Source organism: Lacerta agilis, chromosome 6, assembly GCF_009819535.1.
Source record: "Lacerta agilis isolate rLacAgi1 chromosome 6, rLacAgi1.pri, whole genome shotgun sequence".
In the NCBI taxonomy this organism is placed as follows: domain Eukaryota; kingdom Metazoa; phylum Chordata; class Lepidosauria; order Squamata; family Lacertidae; genus Lacerta; species Lacerta agilis.
The window spans coordinates 44,184,659-44,206,823 of record NC_046317.1 but is presented as its reverse complement, the minus strand read 5'-3'; the positions used below and the strand labels follow the sequence as shown (position 1 = coordinate 44,206,823).

Below are 22,165 nucleotides of genomic sequence, written 5' to 3'. Positions count from 1 at the left end.
ATTTGCCAAGAAAAGTTCCCTGACCCTTTGCAAAGCTAACAGACTTATCTCAGAGTCAGTTGCAGCAAAGGCATAATAACTTACATAGCTATTTCCATCTAGTTTAGGATCCTGTCTCCAACAGTAGTCTGTCAGAAGACTCTAGAACAGACTGCACAATGTGACCTAATGCTGCTCAGAAAAGATATATTGAAGTTTAAGGCTCAGAAGCAGCTAGGCCATATTGTACCATGCATTAACCTAAGAAGTTAGAGCAGGGCCTTTATAGAAGTGATACTGAGGCCATAGAATGCCTACTTAATTTTTGGCATGCCTAGTTAAGGGCTATGAGATTCATTGGGTAAGTTGGAAGTCAATGGGTGCCATTATTATTTGTTGTTATTTTGTATAGGCTTCATTGTATTATCGTATTTTTTGGGGGGGCGGGTTTCATTGTTTGATTTAAGTGGTGTTTATTCATCACTAGTGCTGCTTTGAGCTTGTGGAAAAACAGCATAAACATATTTTAAATCAGTTTTTTTTTGCCTTGACAGATGCTTAAGAACGCACACCCCTTTTTTAAACATGTGGATGCTAAAAGTCTATTTTGCGGTCCTAGCCAGACAGCAAAACCAGGAGATTTATCAAGTCAATGGTAGTCTGCTCTTGACTCAAGTTATGCAGGCCAGTTATGGGAAGCTGTCTGATACTGAATCAGACCATTGGTACATCCAATTCATCTGCAGTGATTGGCAGTAGCTTCCCAGGATTCCAGATGGTGAATCTTTCCTAGCTCTCCCCCTGCCACCATCCTGGATATTATTAACTGTATTAATAATTATGACTACTTGTCAATAGCATTTGACCACTGCATTGCTCATTTTAGTTTTTAAAAAGTCTGCTTGAATATAAGTTCCAGTTTTTCCAAAAGGTAAAGCTGCCCAAGATACTAAGAGCTTGCAAATGTTTGCCCTGGAAACCCATTTAAAACATTAGAATTAAAGTAGAGTCCAATTTCTTCACTGTGCCCTGGCCAACTACAAGTTAAGATGACTTTAAAAACCAGATCAAGCTGTTAATATTTGACAGGAAAGCACCGCTTCCTAATATCTGATGGATTCTTTTGCTTGGCTTTTAAGTTTTTGTATATATATATATATGTCATTCCAGAAAACCCCCCAAATCCAAGACACTTTGGGTTACACAAGAGCAAAACATGATGTCCAACTAATTTAAACAGAAGGCGATTATGCAAGCACACAATGTAAGATTTCATATCTGCTCTTTGTTTTGCCCCATGCTTAGGGAGAACAGCTGATTCAAAAGGATGGCAAATCTGGAAGAGAATGAAGAGGCACTGAGTCCGATCCTGAAGCTTCTAAAGGAACCAATGATTGGTTATAGTGCTTAAGCTTGAGTTCCTGACATATTGCTCCAACAGGAGGTCTGAGAATAACAATGAAAGAAACTTTGGTAATATCTACTTTCCGGCAGCAATTTGTACCTTGATGCTACAAACTATGAAAATCATTGCAATTTTTATTAGATTTTCATTTAAATATAGCTATATTACAGTACAGTACATGGCCACCTCATGAGAAGAGAAGACTCCCTAGAAAAGACCCTGATGTTGGGAAAGATGGAGGGCACAAGGAGAAGGGGATGACAGAGGATGAGATGGTTGGACAGTGTTCTTGAAGCGACTAGCATGAGTTTGGCCAAACTACGGGAGGCAGTGAAAGATAGGTGTGCCTGGCGTGCTCTGGTCCATGGGGTCACGAAGAGTCGGACACGACTGAACGACTGAACAACAACAGGGAAAAGGGAGTTTCACTTCCCTCCTAGAAACTCAGTTTTTATTTTACTCCAGTTATGTATGGCCATATCATGCCATTGATGCTTTAGTTGAGATTCCTGCATTGCAGGGGGTTGGACTAGATGGCCCAACTCCACAATTCTATGAGTATGTTTACTTGGTACTAGTAAGCAAGGTTCAATTGGGCTTATTTCCTATTTAAAGTTACAAATTGCATTATGAGTGGCCAGTGGGCAGTGATATGGAACAAAGTAAAGCTGCTGTAATCTGCTCTGAATCTAGAGTGCTTTGCCTTTTCATATAACATTTAAAAATGTACTTAAGAGTCTAGGGAATGTACCTTTGTGACAGATTGGCACCAGTGCTCAATGGCCAAAAGCCAGCTGTTGTATCAGAAACAGGCAACACGTCATCTTAATAAAGCAGCATAAACATTGATAGCACTCTTTGTATAGCTGCTAAAGTCACAAATATCATTTGGGAATTGTTAACAGGCTGCCCATCATTATTTCCATAATTTATAACCAGTAAAGTAATCCAGATTAGAATTGGATTTAAGACCAATTAGCTACCACCATTTAGCCAGGCACATGGGGGCATCCCTCTTTAGCAGGGTTGCCCTACTGGGGAAGGCAAGTGGAGCTGGGCAAGGGGATGCTCCAGGTTGATGGATGGAGACACGGGATCATTCTGCCTGTTACAAGGAAATATAAGGTACAGAAGCTGGTAAACAGATTATTCTGCTTAACGCCCCCCCCCAAATAGAGTAAGACCAAAAATATAAACGAAGTCGCTTCCAGCATTGTTTTCTGTACCTAAAACAATGCATCTCTTATGAAATACCCTGCTTTCGTGAAAGCGTCCCCTCAGCCCACCCAAGCAAGCGTCTGCTGTAGAAGAAGTCTGCTCCGCCGCACCCGCGGCTTCGCCCACCCCCTGCGAGGGAGGCAACGAGCTCCATTACGGAGCCACACACAGAAAAAGCTTCAGCGCCGCCTTGCACTTATACAGCACTGCTCCATGTACCCCATCATGCACTGCGCGCCGCCCCCCGCCTTTCAAGCTGCTCCGTGACGCGTCTTCCCTCGCCTTTCCGTCTCCCCGCCCCCTGCAGTGTGGATCCTCCCGCCGAACTTCGCTTCTTCGGCCCCGACGCACCGCCGGCCCCTTAGAACGCCATCGCGCGCCGGTGGCCCCACCTCTCGCGATACGTGGCTGAGGGGGCGGGATTGCCGCAGTGCCCGGCGTGCTCGCCTCTGGCAGGAGAGTGGGGATGTCCGCGCGGGAGTCAGGTTGCGCTGCCTGAGGTGCTTCTCAGCGCTCTCGCCAACCCCGCCGCCGTCCTCCGCAGCCATGGCCGGCTGCTTAGGCTGCGAGCCCCCGCGCTGAGGAAGTGCCGCCGCCGCCGCCGCCCATCATGAGGAAGGGCCGCTCCCGGGGGGACAAAGCGGGGCCCTCCGCTCTTCAGGTCCCCAGGAGGATGGAGCAGCCCGTCCGGGGCCCCGTAGACGCGGCGGGTCCTAGGAAGGAGGCGGAAGAAGCGGGTCGGGCTGGAGCAGCCTGCAGGGAACCGCCCGAGAAGGTACTGCGCTTGCAGGGTGTTCTTCTGTCTCCTGGGTGGCTGGTCTGTTTAAACTGGAGGTCCGCGAAAAGGGGAGTCCAGAGTCGTCACCTGCAGTTTTGCTTTCGGAGGCATGTTCAGACAGCGGGGTTTGGGGGGAGGCAGGGGATGCTCACAGCCCTGGCACTTGGTCGCTGCAAGAGAGGGCATGCGAGAATTGGGGAGAGAAGGGTCATGTTGTGGACGATGAGCGGTTCAGTGTTGTGGGAGGGTATGCTGTTCTAGGCACAGCCTTCCAGAGGGTTGAGGGGAAGAGGTATTTCCTAAACTGTACTTTGGGCAGCAGGAGTCAGTGAAGATCTGTCTATGCTACTGGTGTCTAGCAGTCCTGATGCTCCAGTAAAAAGTGAAAAGATCTCTTAAATCTTTATGGTCTTTGTTGCTTTGACAGGCTAATATTTCTTACTGTATAGGGTAAAGGGATTCTGTCTTTAGTAGCCTGGACCTTTGGTTATTCCTTTGGATGGCCTACTTCCATAAGTCTGTATTTGTGCCTATTTTCTTGATTGCATGTAGGTACCATTTTAGTCAAGGGGCAGCCAGGCATGTTCAATTCCATCCTGGTGTCCTTCAGTTTGCTATTCTGCATCATTTGTTGTAATAAGAATATGTGAGAATATGTGAACATGGGATGAGCAATCCTTTGTTGCCTCTAGTAGTTAAGAGATCTGGAGCTATCCTGAGGAAATTTATATAATTCATTACTTTGCCAAATGTGATCTTATCACCTGTTGCTGTTAGTGGACTGGTGGGAAGGAGGGTGCAGACTGCATATAAATGGTCCTGTTATGGGGTAGGAGTTTCAATTAGATCTTTTAGCTATGTGCTTATATGTACAGCATATGCAGTTTATATGCTACATTTTTACAGCATTGGCCCTGCCTGTCTATCATTTCTTAGGTATGGTCCAATGCCAAACACCACCAAATACCTTGTGGCAGACTGGCAGTTAGGCTAATGTGTGAATCCAGCTATGATTGATGTTGTTGTTGTTGTTGTTCAGTCGTTCAGTCGTGTCCGACCCTTCGTGACCCCATGGACCAGAGCACGCCAGGCACGCCTATCCTTCACTGCCTCTCGCAGTTTGGCCAAACTCATGTTAGTAGCTTCAAGAACACTGTCCAACCATCTCATCCTCTGTCGTCCCCTTCTCCTTGTGCCCTCCATCTTTCCCAACATCAGGGTCTTTTCTAGGGATTCTTCTCTTCTCATGAGGTGGCCAAAGTATTGGAGCCTCAACTTCAGGATCTGTCCTTCTAGTGAGTACTCAGGGCTGATTTCTTTGAGAATGGATAGGTTTGATCTTCTTGCAGTCCATGGGACTCTCAAGAGTCTCCTCCAGCACCATAATTCAAAAGCATCAATTCTGCGGCGATCAATTCTGCGGCGATTGATAGCTTACTCCTAATTAGTAACATCTGAAGAGAGGCGGCATACAAAGGGGGCAATAGGGATTAGCATGGTAGCAACTGGACCTAACGGTCAGGGATCCCTTTACCTTACCTCCCCCCCTCTAATATAATCCAATATGTGGAGGGCAACTTTATAAAGCAGAGAGCCTTCTGTACTTGTGGAAGCTCCCTATGTGTGTGTAGTAAAGCACTGGAAAGTTGGATTTTCAAAATGCACAGGGGCTTTTATGAGTACAGTACAAAAGATAGCCTGCTTCGCAAGGTTGCCCTCCAAGGTGTTGGAGAGTGTTGAATGGTGATGAGGGAGGTGGAGATAGGACATCACCACTGTACCTTTTACATAATTTTCACATGATTGTCTTTTAGGTTGTCTACCACATTATGATATTTTATATGAAAGTGCATCCTATAAATATTTAAATAAATAAATGTTAACTTCTCCCTAATTAACAATGTCTGAAGATGAGTACTCTCATGCCTTGTCACTGAGCTGCCTAGCAGTGACTACTGCTGAATGTGTTGAAGAGTGGCTTAGAGACAACTGTAGTTAAGCAATTTATAAATTGCTTAGATAAAAATAAAAGAAACAAGATCTCCTTTTTGGAGATCCCACTGGCTGTATACTTGCCAATTTTTGAACTCATTAATGAGCTACTTCATAGGGTTCTTGCATTTCCACAGCACAGTGACTATTCCTTTCCTCTTAATGACTGCAGGGAAGATGATGTACAAAAATACAGAATGTTCATGTCTAAAGGTTTCAAGGATCACAGCTTCCAGATGCACATTCCCGACATATTTGCTTATATGCACCTCCCCTTTGGGCATTATAGTAAGAAAATGATTGAAGTGTTGTGGAAGAGCAGGTCTGTCATTCTTGTAATTAATGGGCACTATCAGATTTATTTTGAAAAACTGCTTTTATTTGCTTTTATTTGCTTTGTTTCTTGTATTTTTAATTGTGTGATATTTTGCATTGAAGTATTGTATTATATTTGCAAATGTCTAGCAGCCTATACATTTCCCAAATAAATAGCATCTGAAAGTTTTTAGTAATTTCATTAAATCTGTTGCTCATTATCTGTTTTGGTAGATGGGTAGCTGTACAAGCAGTGTGCAACTTGAGTATTAGTATGAGAGGAAGCAATTGGTATTGATATGAAAATGGAAAGGAGAGGTGGCAAAATAGAAAAAATAAGGAGAGAACGAAGCCCAAAATGTTAACAGCAGAGGAAAAACCCTATCCTTTCTACAGCTTCTAGGGCCTCTGAAAAAACTCTGCCATGGTATAATGACTGACACAGTTGGATTAATTGGCAAAGAATCAGACTTCCTGATAGGTCCAGCTGGATTTTATAATAGTGGTTTGGCTGGTAATACAGTACTCACTTTTAAAAAATAGGAAACTATGTAATTCAAACTATCTGTAGTTTTTTTTTTTTTGGTGAATAGTAGCTCTCATGAAGTGTGGTAGATCTTCTTTCACATAGCTTGTATGCCTAATTAGTAAACCACAAGAGTTAGGAGAGCTAGATGAGAGCTAGATTTATGTTCTGTACCACCCTGAGATCTATGGATAAAGGGTGGTATACAATTTTAAATAACAACAACAACAACAATAGATAATCTACTTATATATAAAATACATATAAACCCTTCTGGCCTGTTCTGAGATCAATAATAATATGCTAAAAAGTTTGGAATATCTATCTATCTTGTTGTATCAAAAAAGATAACCTGCACATCTCGCTTGCAGGAGTTGCATCTGGCCAAAGGGATAATAAGATTTGGAAGCATGAGTGCATTCATGTAACTTGCCTTCTATACAGCCCTGCTGGATCAGATCAGAGGTTATACTAGTCCTGCTTCCTGTTTCTCACAGTGGCCAACCAGTTGTCTATGAAAAGCCCACAAGCAGGACATAAGGACTTGTTCCCCAGGATCTGGTATCCAAGAGACACGCTGCTTCTGATCTTGGAGACAGCATAGTCATCCATTGATTGGTACTGTGTGTTACATTGTGTGAAGCCACCCTGAGAACTTTAAGAATTAGAAGTGGAAAGCAGGAAACCTCTTATTTGGTGTCTGTGATAAGACTACTTTTAAGTTAAGGTTTTGCAAAGTCACTTAACACTACAGCTGCACACAAAAGCAATAATCTGTGAAGAACACTCAGCTGAAAGTTTTTCAGTAGCATTTGACTTTAGGCAAGTTATCACTAATCATGCATGTGGACATGTGCCCCTGTTGAATAGGACCATCTGGTTGTAGCATGGTAAATGAACCTGCAAATTAATTCTGAACAAAACTAAGCAAAACTATTTACTCTTTGTCTTAATTAGATCAGTATTGAAGGAGAACAAATGGGCTTTGGTATGGTTAATATGGACAGAGTAACTGCAAAGTTCTTTTAGAAATTGGCTGATGAGCTACACATTAATTGTACTGCTGCATATGATTGCAGAAACCACAGGGACGTACCAGTAGTGATGCAGAAGCTGCCTTATACTGAGCCAGAACACTGGCCCATCTGGCTTAGTATTGTCTGCATGGACTAGCAGTGGCTCTCTAGGGCAGAGCTTTCCAAACTGTGTGTAGCGACACATTAGTGTGTCAGCTGCAGCATGTAGGTGTGTCGTGCAAATGCTCTTTCCAGGGCTGGAAAGGGGTTAGTTTAACCTCCGGTTTGCTAGTAAAACTGAATTACTGTGTCACGAAATGATGCATGTCTAAAAAGTGTGTCACCAACATGAAAACTTTGGAAAGCTCTGCTCTAGGGGTTCAGGCTTCTCTCTCAGCCCTACCTGGGGAACCTGGGGCGTTTTGCATATAAGGCAGATACTCTAGTCCTTTCCCTAAGAAGTAGGGTTGAGTCCAAATGAGGGGCCCTTGCAAAGGGGCTCTGAGTTTTAGTGATATTTGGGGGCAGCACGCGGGAAGGGAATGTTACTTCATTTGCTGCAGATGTGTTTGGAGTGCTTCTTCATTCTGCAGTGAGATCCACCTCTTCTCTTGCCAAGAAAGGACATGGCTTGTGTTCTTTATGTCTTGGGGTGGAGGTCATTCCCCTTACAGCAGCTGCAGCAGCCATTTTAAGTAAGGGGAATAGCAGTAATAAGTGGGGCCCAGCAAGATCTTTCTTTTTTTTCCAAGTGCTTTGCCAAGGCTAGGGAGGTTCCCAATTTCCCTTGTTCCCTCTTAGAGTACATTGCTTTTTTGGGAGATAAAAAAAAACCCTCATGAAATGTCATTTCTAGCTATGAAAAATGAAGCTCACAAAAATTCCAAATAGAAATGGCTGTGATGACAGTTAATAGTTCTGAGTATTTTGTCATTTTGCATGCTAAGCGGAAAATGCCCTCTCTTCTCAAGCGAATCATAGGTTTGGCATGTTTTCATGTTTCTTCACAACTAAGAAGTCTAGAACTCAAGAATTTGAAATGAACTATTAGTTGGGGCTAGAAAATTGAAGGCTTAAGTTTTTTTTTTGGTGTAATAGAATATACCAACATTCTTAAGCCATTTTCAGCATCTTAAATGTGCATACTGTATTGCACTTTAAAGTTAGTTTGAGTTGCATTAAATATAGAGATACAGTTGTATTTGCAGAGTTTTATTTATCTGGTTCTTGAGGGTTTTTTTGCCAGAGACTGTTGTCACAACCACACTAAAGAAAGTATTTCTGCTTAGGAAGGTTTTAAAAATGTTGTGTGTTATAACTTGACCAGAAAATATATCAATATCACCTATAATTTTGAGCCTCTGAAATTTCTCGTAAGGGTCTCTGTGGATCCTCAGGTCTATTGAGATTGATTCTCAGTGTTGGGACAGCAAATGCAATTGGCCCTTCTGCACTGGTACTGTTCCTACTCTTGGATTTCATAACTGTGAAATGAATGGGTGTTATGTAACTCCAGTGGAGTATTGTGTTGGAAATGAGAATCTGATCTGGCAGCCCTTTAAGTGCTAGATTGAGGGTTATCAGTATGGAGCCAAGTGCTTTCCATTTGTGCTTTGTCCTAATTTTAGGGCAGTTAAAGATTGTTGGGGAATTTGAATAGTAAGGGTGTAGAACCAGCTGGTGCTGTTCCATATGGCAAGTTCAGGATGCCATTTTAGTTTAGTCTTGCAAGTAAAATAGTTAGGAGTGGTTGAGTACCGCCTGTCATATTCCTCTTCTGTGTTCTCATCTTTGCGACTAGCTCCTCTCTTCCTTGAAGAGGTGACTAATGTTGCACCATCCAGGTCCCTGTTAGGATGTGGGACAGATGCACACAGTCAGCTGATGTAATTATGAAATTTTGATACAATGATGTGCTTTTCTGAAGTGTAGTTCTTGTAACTGTTCTATCCTTAAAAGCTACTTTGCAGCTTTGCTCGCACAGCATAGATGGATAGTTTGCCCACTCAAATCCTCCGCTGGTACAATTGCTACCCGCTCCAGCCAAACAGATTGGATGGCTGTAAGGCTGGCCCCCTTTCTTGTATACTCCTGCTGTTATATTTTCAAAAGATCTACTGCGGGGGCCTGTTTTTACTAACTAGAGCCGGTGTAATTTAGTTGCTGTGAAACTGCTACAAATCAAGAGGCTCCTGGTTCAAATACCTTGCAAATTAAGGTAAACATAAGTGGAAAATGTGCATGTATCTTACCTTTCTTTGCACAGTGATTGAGGAACCATGTATAGCACACTGCACCTGGAACACTATTTATGGGGAAGTCAAAATTCCACCCTTATGGTTCCCTTGGGACTCCTTCGGAGATTTTGCATTCCAGTAGCAGTTATCTCAGAAATAGCCAGAGAAGTGGGCTCTCTGGAAAGGAGTCAACCGAGGGAGATGTTCTCCTGTTAATTTGCTTAGGGGGGGAATTGCACCCGGGGGTACAAAAGCCTACCCCCCAAGGGACACTTGGAGCAAGATGGTTCCTTTTGAATGGGTACTTTTGCCCCACAACAGCAGTTTTTCTTTTCTACCAGGATATCATTTAGGACCCTCCTGCCTGCCATCCCATCTCCACTTCCCAATGTGATGGCTGTGTGTGTGCCATGTAAGTTACTGTAGATAAAATACTAGACTAGACTTGGATTTAACAGGTGGTATCCAGTTTGAATTATGGTGCTGGAGGAGACTCTTGAGAGTCCCATGGACTGCAAGAAGATCAAACTTATCCATTCTTAAGGAAATCAGACCTGAGTGCTTACTGGAAGGACAGATCCTGAAGCTGAGGCTCCAATACTTTGGCCACCTCATGAGAAGAGAAGACTCCCTAGAAAACACCTTGATGTTGGGAAAGATGGAGGGCACAAGGAGAAGGGGACGACAGAGGACGAGATGGTTGGACAGTGGTCTCAAAGCTACCAACATGAGTCTTACCAAACTGCGGGAGGCAGTGGAAGACAGGAGTGCCTGGCGTGCTCTGGTCCATGGGGTCACAAAGAGTCGGACACAACTAAACGACTAAACAACAACAACATCCAGTTCACACATACTGTTACTGCAAGGATTTTGCAATGGATCTACCCTCTCTTCCTCCTGTGTGCACCCTGCATTCTCCCCAGATTTGTTCTGGAAGGGTGGGGAAATGCCTAGGGGGTGTGTGGGAGAAGGAGAGAATGTGATGTTGTGCAATAAGAAATCCTTGCGCTGATGCAACCTCTACAAAGCACTATTTTGGATACAACTTTAATTTTCTTAAATTATCTGCCTCAGTGTATTCTTGTTTTAGCATGGCAAAAACTAAATAATACAGACAGAATATGTTATTAAAATGCACAGAATTACAACTCTCATTATGTGCTGTGGAGGAAGATTTGGAAGCATTTATATTCCAACATGTGCTTTAAAAGAGACTCTGTGCCTTACAATTTTTTTAAATGGACAGATTGTGAACTTACAGGCAGTGGTGTATTTATGGTCCGTGTGCCCTTTGTGATGGCCCTATTTGTTTACCTAAATAATTGTGACTATATCTGAAAATATGACGGAACTAAATATATAAGAGTGAGTTAATAAAAATAAACCCAATCTTATTAACTTACATTATCGAACAGTACTTTTTATTTCTAATTAATTATATACATATTTAAAGGAACAAATGAAAATTCAAAGCTTTTGATAAAATATTCATAGATTTTAAATTCTCCTGAGATATAGTAGAAGCTAAACAATTCTTTACTAAGGGTGCAAGCAATGTTCTATTCTGTCTAGGAATGACATATACTAAGTGGTTTAAATTGAGCAGCGGGAGACATAATTCAGAATTGTAAGCTTCAGAAATAATTGTCATCAGCATGCACAGAGTGTTTCTGCCTTCCCATAGAGGTATCTCTGTTTAAATTTAATAAGCAGATTTCACAGTTTAAGTCTGAAATATAAATTTATTGGGTTGTATTCAATGCTAGTCCTACTCAGAGTAGACGCATTTAAATTGGTGAACATGACTGACTTAGGTCCATTGATTTAAATGAGTCTACTGTGAGTAGGAGTAGCATTGGCTAGAACCCTCCATTGCTAGTTAGCCACATGATACATGGAATCACTGCCATTATTTTACCAAAATGGGAAGGAAACCCCCCCAAAGGCAAGTGGCTGTAGCATTAACAGATATTAATCACTGTAATGTTAAGAAATCTATTAGTGTTTTCTGTGTTCTACTTCACCAGAGCCTAGAGTCTAGGTTTTACACAAAAAGAGTTACAAGGCATACAGCTCTCATTGTTGGCCACCAAATACCGTATTTTTCCATGTATAAGACTAGGTTCCCCCCCCCCAAATAATGTCAAAAATTTGGGGGCATCTTATACATGGATACATCACCCCCCCATTTTCTTAAACCGGAGTCCCCCAAAATAGGGGGCTTCTTATACATGGGGGCGTCTTATAGACGGAAAAATATGGTACTTGTTCCGGTATGTCATTGAAGAAAGCCTTCCTGCCTGCCTTTTCTCTTGTCTTCCCTTCTCTTTTAGCATAATTATGCTATCAGCTTAATTCTATCAACTTTTAATGAGGGTGAATTGCTACAGGTCACTTGTGTATACATACTGTAATAGATTTAGATTTCACTTGGAAAGCAGGTAGGCATTTCAGTGCCACATTTACCTTGCTTTCCCCCTCTGAATATATTTGAAATGCCTAGTGCTCATGACAGTTGACATTTTCATATGGGGTATTTGATTGATGGAAGTTGTAATGTTTTTAGTATGGTGGGGGGGGACATAGCTCATGTCAGCTGTTCTTATTTGGGATAAGAGTTAAGCTTGTTATGTCAAATTGATTTTCCTAGAGAAACGTGTGGCAGCCACTGGTGGTGGTATCAGAGAACATGTCTATATACAGTGGATTTAAGAGTCCATGATACTTATCTACTACACCTATAGGTATCTGCACTGGTGTCTGTTATCATCTAGGCTGCTTTCTGTTATGCAGTGTTCCATGCATGCCTTAGTTGCTTATTTGTCATGAAATCAGTCTACAACTTTGTGCTGTACGGTTGCAGTATTTGTAAGCTTGTGTGCTGTCCCTTTGGCTGAAATATGCTATATGAGATGTTTTTAAATGCTCTTTAACCTTTATTGTCCATTTATAATATGAATGGATGTTTACTGTTTTCTCTAAAATGGTAGGGTACTAACTGGATTTGTTTACTGCTTTTTATTAATCTAAATGAATTTATGGCAAGGATATATTTATAGTATAATGTGACTGTGATTGTACCTTGCTTCTAATAAGGTTGCTGGTGTGAAATTAGCATGAAAATACCTTGGAATTCTAACTTTGTTTCCCTTAATGGATTATAGTTACAATTTTTTTCTAAATAAAGTAGAATATTTTGCTATTAGAAAGTAGATTGAAACCTTTCTTGTAGTAAACACAGGGAATTTGATGCAGACCATTCTCACCAGAGTGTTGCTCAGCCAACGATCTTGCTGGTGGAGAACACAAAGAGCTGATTTTTGCAGATTGCTCTCTCACTGGCCTCCAGAGCCGCCTCACACGCTGTTCCAGAGTGTATGGGGGGCCCATTGGAACAGTTTGGGAGCCTTCTCCACCAACAGGATTCCTCTGCTAGGTTAAAAGCCTGCCATGGACGGAAGAATCCATTTCTGTATATAGAAGGTGAAGTCTGGATCCAACCCATGAAATTTTGTGAATCTAGAGATTTCTTGAAAAGTCTCTTCAGATCATAGCTTGTCTGTGAGTGATGAGGGAACAGTAGACTTTTTAAGAGTGTTTAATTAAGCAATCAATATGACACCTTTCAAATTAAGGAAATTTGGCTATAATTTGTGTTGCGATAATAACTTGAGAATTTTATGGCTGCAACCCTGAGCATTTTTATTAGGAAGTAAGTTGCACTGAACTTAGGACTTCTCCTTCTGAGTAAACAACCAAGATAAGTCTGAAGTTATATATCAAGAAGTTAGTGCATAAGTAATTTTCCCATCAAAATTTATCCTGTTCTCTTTTGGCTTTTGTTTCAGAATCTTGCAGCGGAACCAATTACTTTGCGCTGCAGAAAGCTTAGTAACCCGGACATAGCTGGTTCAGCTGGCAAAAGTAAGATCCATCGTCAACTGAGTCAAGATGACTGCAAGCTTCGGAGAGGTAGTTTGGCCAGCTCATTGTCAGGTAAAGTTTTGTGTAATTAATCAAATTGCTTAGAGGTTTCTTCAGTTAAGCAAATTAATGGTTCAGACAGATTCATACTGTATATTTACCTGTGCAAGAATTTCTTTGTTTTGGTTGTGGGTAAAGATTGTTAAAAATGTATTATCTAAAGCTGTTGCATAAAATGTATTTTTGATCGCTCTGTGTGAAAATTATTGTATAATGAACCAATGAGCCACCAAGTGAAGAAGGTTTTGCTTTGCTTTTTTTGTTAAAGGAAAGCAGTTGCTTCCTTTATCCACTAGTATGCACAGTGGAGTGGGCCAGTCAGCGTGGCAGCCATCTGGAGAATCATCCAATTTGGTGCGCATGAGGAACCAGTCATTGGGACAGTCCGCTCCTTCACTTACAGCTGGATTGGTAAGTTTTGATGCACTTTACAATTTCATTAGCAAAGCTTTGTTTTTTGTTTTTAAGAAGAGGATGACTTGCTTTTAGATCTGTCACCGTTTTGATTGTTCCTCTCATCTTTTCATTATCAAATTTATACTTGATTTATATACATCTTGTGTTGCTACCCATGGACTAACCCCAAGAATCCCAAGAGTGGTCAATCCGCTCTCAGCCATGAAGCTCATTGGTTGACTTTTGGCCAATCACTGTCTCTTAGCCTAACATACTTCACAGAGTTGCTGTGAAGTCAAAATGGGGAGGGGGGGAAACCATGTATGCCACCTTGAACTGGATGTAAAATGGAATATAAATTAAATCAATAAAATAAACTGCTTTTGTAGGATGGGGCTTGTAGGGATGAACAACCTCCATACCAGATCCAGATTACATTTCACAGTCATTGGTTTAATGTCCTTAGATGCCCGTTGAATCTTGGAAGAATTGGTCTGGTCCTCACATTAAATCTGGATTAGGCTCTTGGGCAGTCTAGGATTTAAGAGGCCTATACTTTTGTGCAAGGCGGTAGCAATAGTCTGGCCATTTTGCAGTGAATAATGCCCTCCCTGGCATGCCACTTCCCACTTCTTTCTTTCTATTTAATATACAACCTCTAAGTGCAGATTACAACAATTAAAACTGTAAAATACAATAATATTTCAGATATAAAATATAATGAAAATAGATATAAGTAAAGCACATGAAACAGGAATCATTTTTAAAAGAAAATTATCCAGTAAAACACAAGCTTGTCCAAACACCAAAATAAAAGCTTTGCCATAGGGTAAAACGCCATAAGAGAGGGGGCAAAATCAGCCTTGCGGGTGAAGAGCTCCGCCATTTAGGTTATTTACCAGATGTCTAAGAGCATGTCATTCACATGGATGTGTTCACAGCATGAATGCTATTTTTGTGATGGCTAAACTTTATGGAAAATGAGGTTTGAGACAGCAATGAGACTGATTTGTGAGGCCAGTTTTGCCCTGGTGTGTAATATTATGTGCACCAGGTTTGCTTGCCTAATTCTGATAGAAACAATATTGGTGCTGGGTGCAGACTCTGAAAGGACATGTTTGGAACAGGTTTAATTTTGGTGGACCCACTAGCATACTGGAAAATATTTAATGTATTTAGGAGTTTGCTGACACTTGTACTTATTTGTGTGCTCATGATGCATTCTGTTAAATAATGCATGCCTCATTGGTGGCTATTAAACTTAATGATAATTTTTTTTGGGATTTAGGTATGATTTAGCCATTTAAGATAGGTAAATTGACAGGACCAGTATAAAAGGCTGTACTTCTTGGAACACTGGATGGACTAGTGTTAAATAATTGGGGCTATAGGGAAGAATCAAACATTGCACGAATGGACTTCTGCTTTCGCAGTAAGTCTTCAAATCCTCTTGTATCCTAATTCTCTGGATCATATTTTGAGGGGGTGCAGTTGGAGGGGAAGTTCCATTGTGCTTGTGGAAGTTGTTTTGTGTGCAAAATGATTTATTGCCAAAAAGCTTTTATTGGTCCAGATTTTTTTTTTGCCTTCGAATGAGTGTATAAACACAAATAATTGTCTTACTACTTCATGTATATACTGCATTTTCTACAAATGTGTTGTATTTTAAGTGGTTCACAGAAAATAAAATGACAAATAAACACACACAAGTATATATCTCTTTATATTTACTTTATCATTTAATCCAAAACTGTCAAATAGGATTTAAATTGTTGATCTCCACTGTTCGTAGGGTGGATCTTCATGTTCTTATTCATTAGCCTGCAGCAGCAAATATGAGAAAAAGTCTTCTTGCAGTTTAAAGATTTACAAAGTTGTTCTTTAAGCTGTCACAATACACTTGCAAGATCTTGTTTATATAAGACTGGGTGTAATCCAGCGTTGTACGAGCAGACTTCTACTTGCATAATGGGACTTGACCTTCCTTTTCTCCTCACTGCAGCCCCCCATTCCCCCCTCAGGAAAAAAATCTGCTCCAAAGCAGAGTAGTCATAGAAGGCTGCAGGGAAGGAGAAGAAAGTGAAGCCACATTGTGCATTGTAGAAGTCTGTTCTGCTCTTTATGCATAGCACAGGATACAATTCCTACACATTTAATGCTTTTGAAAACAGGTTGAGTATAATTCTTATGAAAAAGGTTGCGTACTCTTTTAAAAACATTTTGCACCTATAGGCGTTATTAAAAGACATATTAAACTAAGAACATGGCAATTCACCACAAGCTGTCTGAGCATTATGCTATGGTGCCATCTACTGGGGGAGATTTGCCAATTCAAAGTCCAAAAACTGAAGAACAGCAGAATGCTTGTCATAGAATCACGGAATTGTAGAGTTGGAAGGGATTCTGAGGGTCATCTAGTCCAACCCCCTGCAGTGCAGGAATCTCGGCTAGATCATACATGAGAGAGCCATGCAACCGCTGCTTAAAATCCCCCACGGAAGGAGAGTCCACCACCTTTTGTGGGAGTCTGTTCCACTGTCAGAAAGAAAGAGGAAATGCAGTGGCGAAGGAGAGAAACATACTTTCACTTGCTAAGTTTATTTTAAAACTCTTCTTCCATCCTTCTTAATGACTTGGGCTGATAAGCAGTTAAAAACTGGAATGCTTAGATAATATTATATTGATTTTGGGTGGGCTGCCTGTTTTATTATTTGTCTCCTAATACATAATTTGAGTACATATGTGTTTTATTACAACAGGCATCCCAAACCTTCGGCCCTCCAGATGTTTTGGACTACAATTCCCATCATCCCTGACCACTGGTCCTGTTAGCTAGGGATCATGGGAGTTGTAGGCCAAAACATCTGGAGTGCCACAGGTTGGGGATGCCTGTATTAGAAGCTGCCTTGAATAGTTTATTCTCAAAGTTCTTACAGTTTTTCTATTTTGTTCTGCTTATTATCAATGTGAGCCTTGGACTGGCTCTGCTGGTGTGCCCACACAGCCACAATCTCACTGCATCCCTGCCCACACAGCATCTCAGTCAGCAACAATGTCATTGGTGTTGTGGGAGAAGCACTGTGGCACTAGCTGCTGCTGCTGCTGCTGCTGCTGCTGCTGAGTTGACCTTAATGTGAGGATGGTACAAAGGACAAAAGGTGGTCATGTATGTGCTGTATGAGGATGTTGTAGGTTACAGCCAGCATCTTGACTTATGCCTGGAAAATAGTAGGGAGGTGGCATAGCCTGTAAGGCATTGGTGGTGTGTGATCTCTCAATGATAAATTTTCACAAGGAGGGAAGCTGCTGCATCTGCTCTAGCCGAAGCTTCCAGACAACTGAGGACAGTCCATGGTAGGGCACTTGGTAGTAGTTTATCCTTGAGATTATGAAAGTGTGAATGACAGTCTAATTAAGTCTTGGTTGAATAGAAAGGTTTCCATCACTTGCTTTGGGAGTCCCTTTCATTTTAATAAGGAATATTTTTCCTACTTTGCAAATTATTTTTCCTGCCTTGTAAACTACCCTGTAGGCTTTTTGTTTTCTACTAAACTCTAACAAAGCAGCTGAGGGAATTAATGGTGTATCAGACCTAGTGTGCAGTCCACTACTGAAAAGTGTTTGTCTTGGCCATGGTGGGGTGACTGCGGTCTGTACAAGTTCCTCTGACTTGTTTGTTTTCCTTCTTTATTATTTCACTTGCATGCTTTTTTCACATGAAAACCTTAACATAATAAAGACCCATTTATTTCTCACCTATTTGAAATTGCACACATTCCACTTAACCAATGACCTTAGCATCAGCTAAAACTGGCCACTTCACAAGCCAGGAACATAGCAACAACACAATTCGATTTTACGGTTTCCCTCAATCTTTTTTATAACATTTCAAAGAAAAAATGAAATCAAATTGCTTGGTTCCGGAAGGAAGAAACCCATGTGAAAGGCAACATTTGTTCCCTTTGTATATAATGGTGAGCTGCGGTAAGAAACAAACCTTGACTTACTGAGATCAAACAGCATTTGGTACATACTGCTCAAATCACACCTACCCTGCTCCTCCCATTTCCGAGTCAGGAGGAAACAAACTACAGCACTGGCTAAGTGTTACCTATGAACCAGTGCTTGTGGCTTGTTTCTCTCCTAACAAATCAGGAGCTAAAGCCAAGATTTTGAAATTGAGCAAGTTTTTCTGGTCATGTAAACATTGACTTTGAGTTAGGGAGACGCTGGTTTTGATCACCTAGTTGACAGTCTGGGTTTTGGCTTTCTTAAGTCGCTAGGTTTTGAAGCAGCAAGACCTTTTATTAAAGAAAGTCACTTTCTCAGCATGGACAAACCTTGCAGCTTCTTAAATAGGTAATGTACAAGCTGATATTCCCCATTGCTTAATTTAAAATGAAGGTTATGTTGGTTTGACAGTTTTAGGAAGTGATGGCTGTCAAGTGTAACTACAAGCTCCCCAATACCTTCAGTTTCTCCTTCCACAGTTAACCCCGTTTCTCTTAAGAAGTGCCAACTAGTGGTGGTGGAGAATTCATAATCAATTCCATAGGTGGTGCTTTATGACCTCGACACAGATATCTTATTGACAGCTTTGTATAGATATATGTTTGTTGAGAATCAGAGTACTGTAGGTCACCTGAATTACCAGCTGAAAATACCTCTATTATGTTGTACTTCTCTTCTGTTGAGATATAATACAGTGGAACCTCTACCCACGGCCACAATCCGTTCCAGAGGCCCGTCCTTATGGCGAAATGGGTCACTGGGAGAGGCACCGTTGTGCGTAGGCGCGGGTGACGATTTCCTGCTTCTGCACATGTGTGAACGACGACAAACCCGCTGCTTACTTCTGGGTTTGCCGTAGTCACAACTTGGAACGTCTGCGAGTGGAGGTGGTTGTAAGTAGAGGTTCCTTATATCATGTTGCCTGTCATGTCCTAGCAAGAATAATTTTTTATATGGTGGGTTCTTTGACCTTCTCTTACTACTTACCTGGTATTCCCAGATTATATAAGAATGTTCAAAGTTAATTGAAACTTCTGTTAGTAGATCAATTGTTTCTCCTTCGAGAAGCTGTAAGAATTGAGAAAGCTTGGCTTAGAGGCACTTAAGGTGAGATGTATTCCACACTATGTTAAGCATTTTCAGAGGGTGGTATGTGTTGGGAAAAGCACATTGTGACTCACCTAAATATAGTTTGAATCGACTTACTGTGACTATAGTTTTTTGATGCACAGTTACTTCTTTAAAAAGCAAAAATTACAACCATCCTTGTTCAAAATGTTGTCCAGTTGTATGCCAGCATAGACAATAACCTGCCCCTTAATTGAAACTATCATGCAAAATGATGGTTAAGTATCTTTAGAATTGTCCCTATGCATAGAGAACAAACACAATTGCAAAATATATGGTAGATGGTTCAATATTAAAATTTTCATATTCTTCAGCACAGGGCAGTTGTTGGTATGTGACAAAATAATTAAAAGTAACTTACAATAAAATGCTGGCTATTAGTTCTAATAAAACACAGCCTCAGCAGACAGATTTGTAAAGCTTGTACCCCAGATAGATAGATATATATTTGGGGGTGACAGACAATTTGAGGGAAACTGAATAGGGAGGCAGTATTCTCAACATCTATGTTATAGTTTTAAGGCACAACTGCATCTCTGGTAGAAATATTTGAGCCAAATTTGCTGTTTTACAAGGACATCCTCAGCTCTTTGTGATGAGCAATGGTTATGGAAGGGTAATTATCTTGAGTACAAAAAAAGTAAATTACTCTTCAGTGCCTTTTAGTACAAATGTTTAAAATGAATATACTTTAAGAGGCAATTCTGCACACAGTTATTTGTATGATGATAATTATAGGGAAGATAATTATGCACAGTAGCAGGCTATACCCAGAGTGTGGCAGTAGCTGATAGTTTATTATTCTGTGTTAACTAGTAAATAGCTCTGGAAGGAATAGTAATTTGCAGGAGGCATCCACCCTTTATACACATGCAGAATGCTTGTACATTTGGTTGATTATTAAGCAGTTAGATTTGGTGAAAGATGTTATGTTGGCACACATTCCATTTAGCACAGTATTCATCACTGCCCTGTTTTGTGGTAGAAATGTTAACTTCTTTTGCAAAGTGTGGTTTAGTCTTTAAATAAGCTTCTCCCATTTCTGGATGTCCTCAACACAAAATTTCTAAAAGAACTTGAATGCTTGCCATATATTTAGAAGCATGTCAGGTTAGGGTTACTCAACCAAATGTAAATGCATGGAACTTGCCTTATGATAATTGGTAGTCATCTGCTGTCAGCTGGAATGATTGCAGTTCTCATTATCCTCAAACGCTGTGTGTTGTGTTTTTTGTTTTTTTATCCAAGAGCTTGTTGAATTGATTTTGGCACGCAGACTCTGCTTTCTTTCTGACAGCAGCCCTATTGTGAGTGTAAAGTGAGAAACTGCTGGAGAGTGCTTGGCAAGCATGATTCTTATTATTCTAAGTTGAAAGTATTTCATAAAGAAGGATTCAGAATGTTAGGTCAGTGGGTTGAAATCCGTCTCCTCAAAGCATGAGTATCTTGTGAGCCTGATTTCAGCTTGCTCTTTTTTTATTTTGGAAGCTTTAATCTTACGCCCTTGATGTCCTGTTGAACAGCTTTTTTAAAAGAGCCGATTCCACTCCTGACATTCTGGTTTGCTGTGTTAGAGAAATTCAATATTCTTTTTGCTATTCTGAAGAATTAGCAATATGGAAACACCAGGAAGCAGTTCGGAAAAGTTAAGGTCCCTGTTGACTCTTAAATTCCTTCTTTCTCTGAAACGAGTTCTAACTTATGTCAGTAATTTAAAATGAACTGGTTCTGCATTGCGAGTTTCTGAGGCCTAATTCAAATTTTAGGACACTTGCCCTTGAACTCGTTGTTGACTAAATATGTGGACCAAATATCAGTTGGGGAATTTCATTTTGGGTGTGCAACAGTGCTTTCCTATGCATATTAGTGTTCACTGGGGCTTACACCCTAGTAGGTGTATTTAGGATTGCAACCTAAAAATAAAAATAACAACTTTTGGAACTCAAAATTTATTAGTAGTTTTAGAGGTCCTCTATATATTTAGATTAGTATAACTCATTGCTGTGTTTAGTTCTGAAAAGTAGTTTATTATTAAGTCACAATAGCCTTCTTCAAGCATCCATAGAATCATACAATTGTAGAGTTGGAAGGGACCTTGAGGGTCATCTAGTTCAACCCCGTGCAATGCAAGAATCTCAACTAAAACATCCACAACAGATGACCATCCAGCTTCTGCTTAAACACCTCCAAGGAAGGAGAGTTCACTACCTTCTGAGGGATGGTTGCGAGGATAAAAGCATTAGCTTTGGATTTCTTAGCCTGAGAGCATTTACCGGTACATTCATTCAAAGCATTCATACCCTGCAACTTACAGATTATTAAAAACAATACAGTTCATTTCTCTCAGACTTACATCTGAACAGAAATGACACAAAAGGAAAACGGGATGGGGAAGAAAGAGGGAAACCTGGGCATCAAATTTTCGATGTTACAAAGTTTTTATAATGATCAGCTTGTGGGCTGCTCCTAGTTCCACTCCTTTCAAAAACAGGCTTTCGTGGTTCCTGAGAAATAGAACACTGACCCTTAACCTTCCAGGAAATGGCTGTAATGCAGCCATACATGGTAGATCTTACAGAGCTGGAGTTTGACCTTCTAGGCCAGGCATGTCCAAAGTCCGTTTTGGGGGCCTAATCCGGCCCGCTGGTCAGTTTAATCCAGCCCCTGGGGCAGATTATTTATTTCCTGGGGTAAAATCCTTTTTTAAAAAAACCTCCAATCCTAAAAAAGCGTAACAACTTTGGCCGGCCCTTCGGTCAGCCCTCATGGCCCTTCACTCCATCAAATCTGGCCATCTTTGAAAAAAGTTTGGACACCACTGTCCTAGGCCTGGCTGGAATCTGCTAGTTTCTTGCTACTCCCACTCTGTCAGATAGGCTCATGGGAGCCCATTGCCAACATCCCCACCACACCACACCCCAAACATATCTGTGTGTGTTTTTAAAGCACAGTTCCTGCCCTGTGTTCCTTTTCTTATACAGTAGTGAGATGAAAATTTCTTGTCAGTGGAGCATTTTTTGTTAAGATATCAAATGATGCAATTATAAATGAATACCCTTTTCACTAGAGCTGCAGCTGTGCAGTTGAATCCTGTGTCTTTACTTCGAAGTAAGTCCCACTCTATTTAATGGGGCCATACTCCTACGCAAGTGTGTATGAGATTGCAGCTTTAGTTGATTA

General features: G+C 40.9%; 1 protein-coding gene across 4 annotated transcripts in view; it reads left to right on the top strand.

Moving 5' to 3' along the window:
• Positions 1–2,997: 2,997 nt before the first annotated feature.
• MAST2 (microtubule associated serine/threonine kinase 2) overlaps positions 2,998–22,165 on the top strand; it is a 142,600-nt gene continuing 123,432 nt past the window's right edge. For 2 of the 4 annotated variants that reach the window (XM_033152248.1, XM_033152250.1), the window contains exons 1-3: positions 3,001–3,377; positions 13,315–13,462; positions 13,719–13,861. In XM_033152248.1, coding sequence (XP_033008139.1) covers positions 3,213–3,377; positions 13,315–13,462; positions 13,719–13,861 — 456 coding nt within the window. In that variant the 5' untranslated portion in view covers positions 3,001–3,212. Of the gene's footprint in view, positions 3,378–13,314; positions 13,463–13,718; positions 13,862–22,165 lie in introns of all 4 variants that reach the window. The other 2 variants (XM_033152253.1, XM_033152247.1) reach the window with 2 other exon arrangements.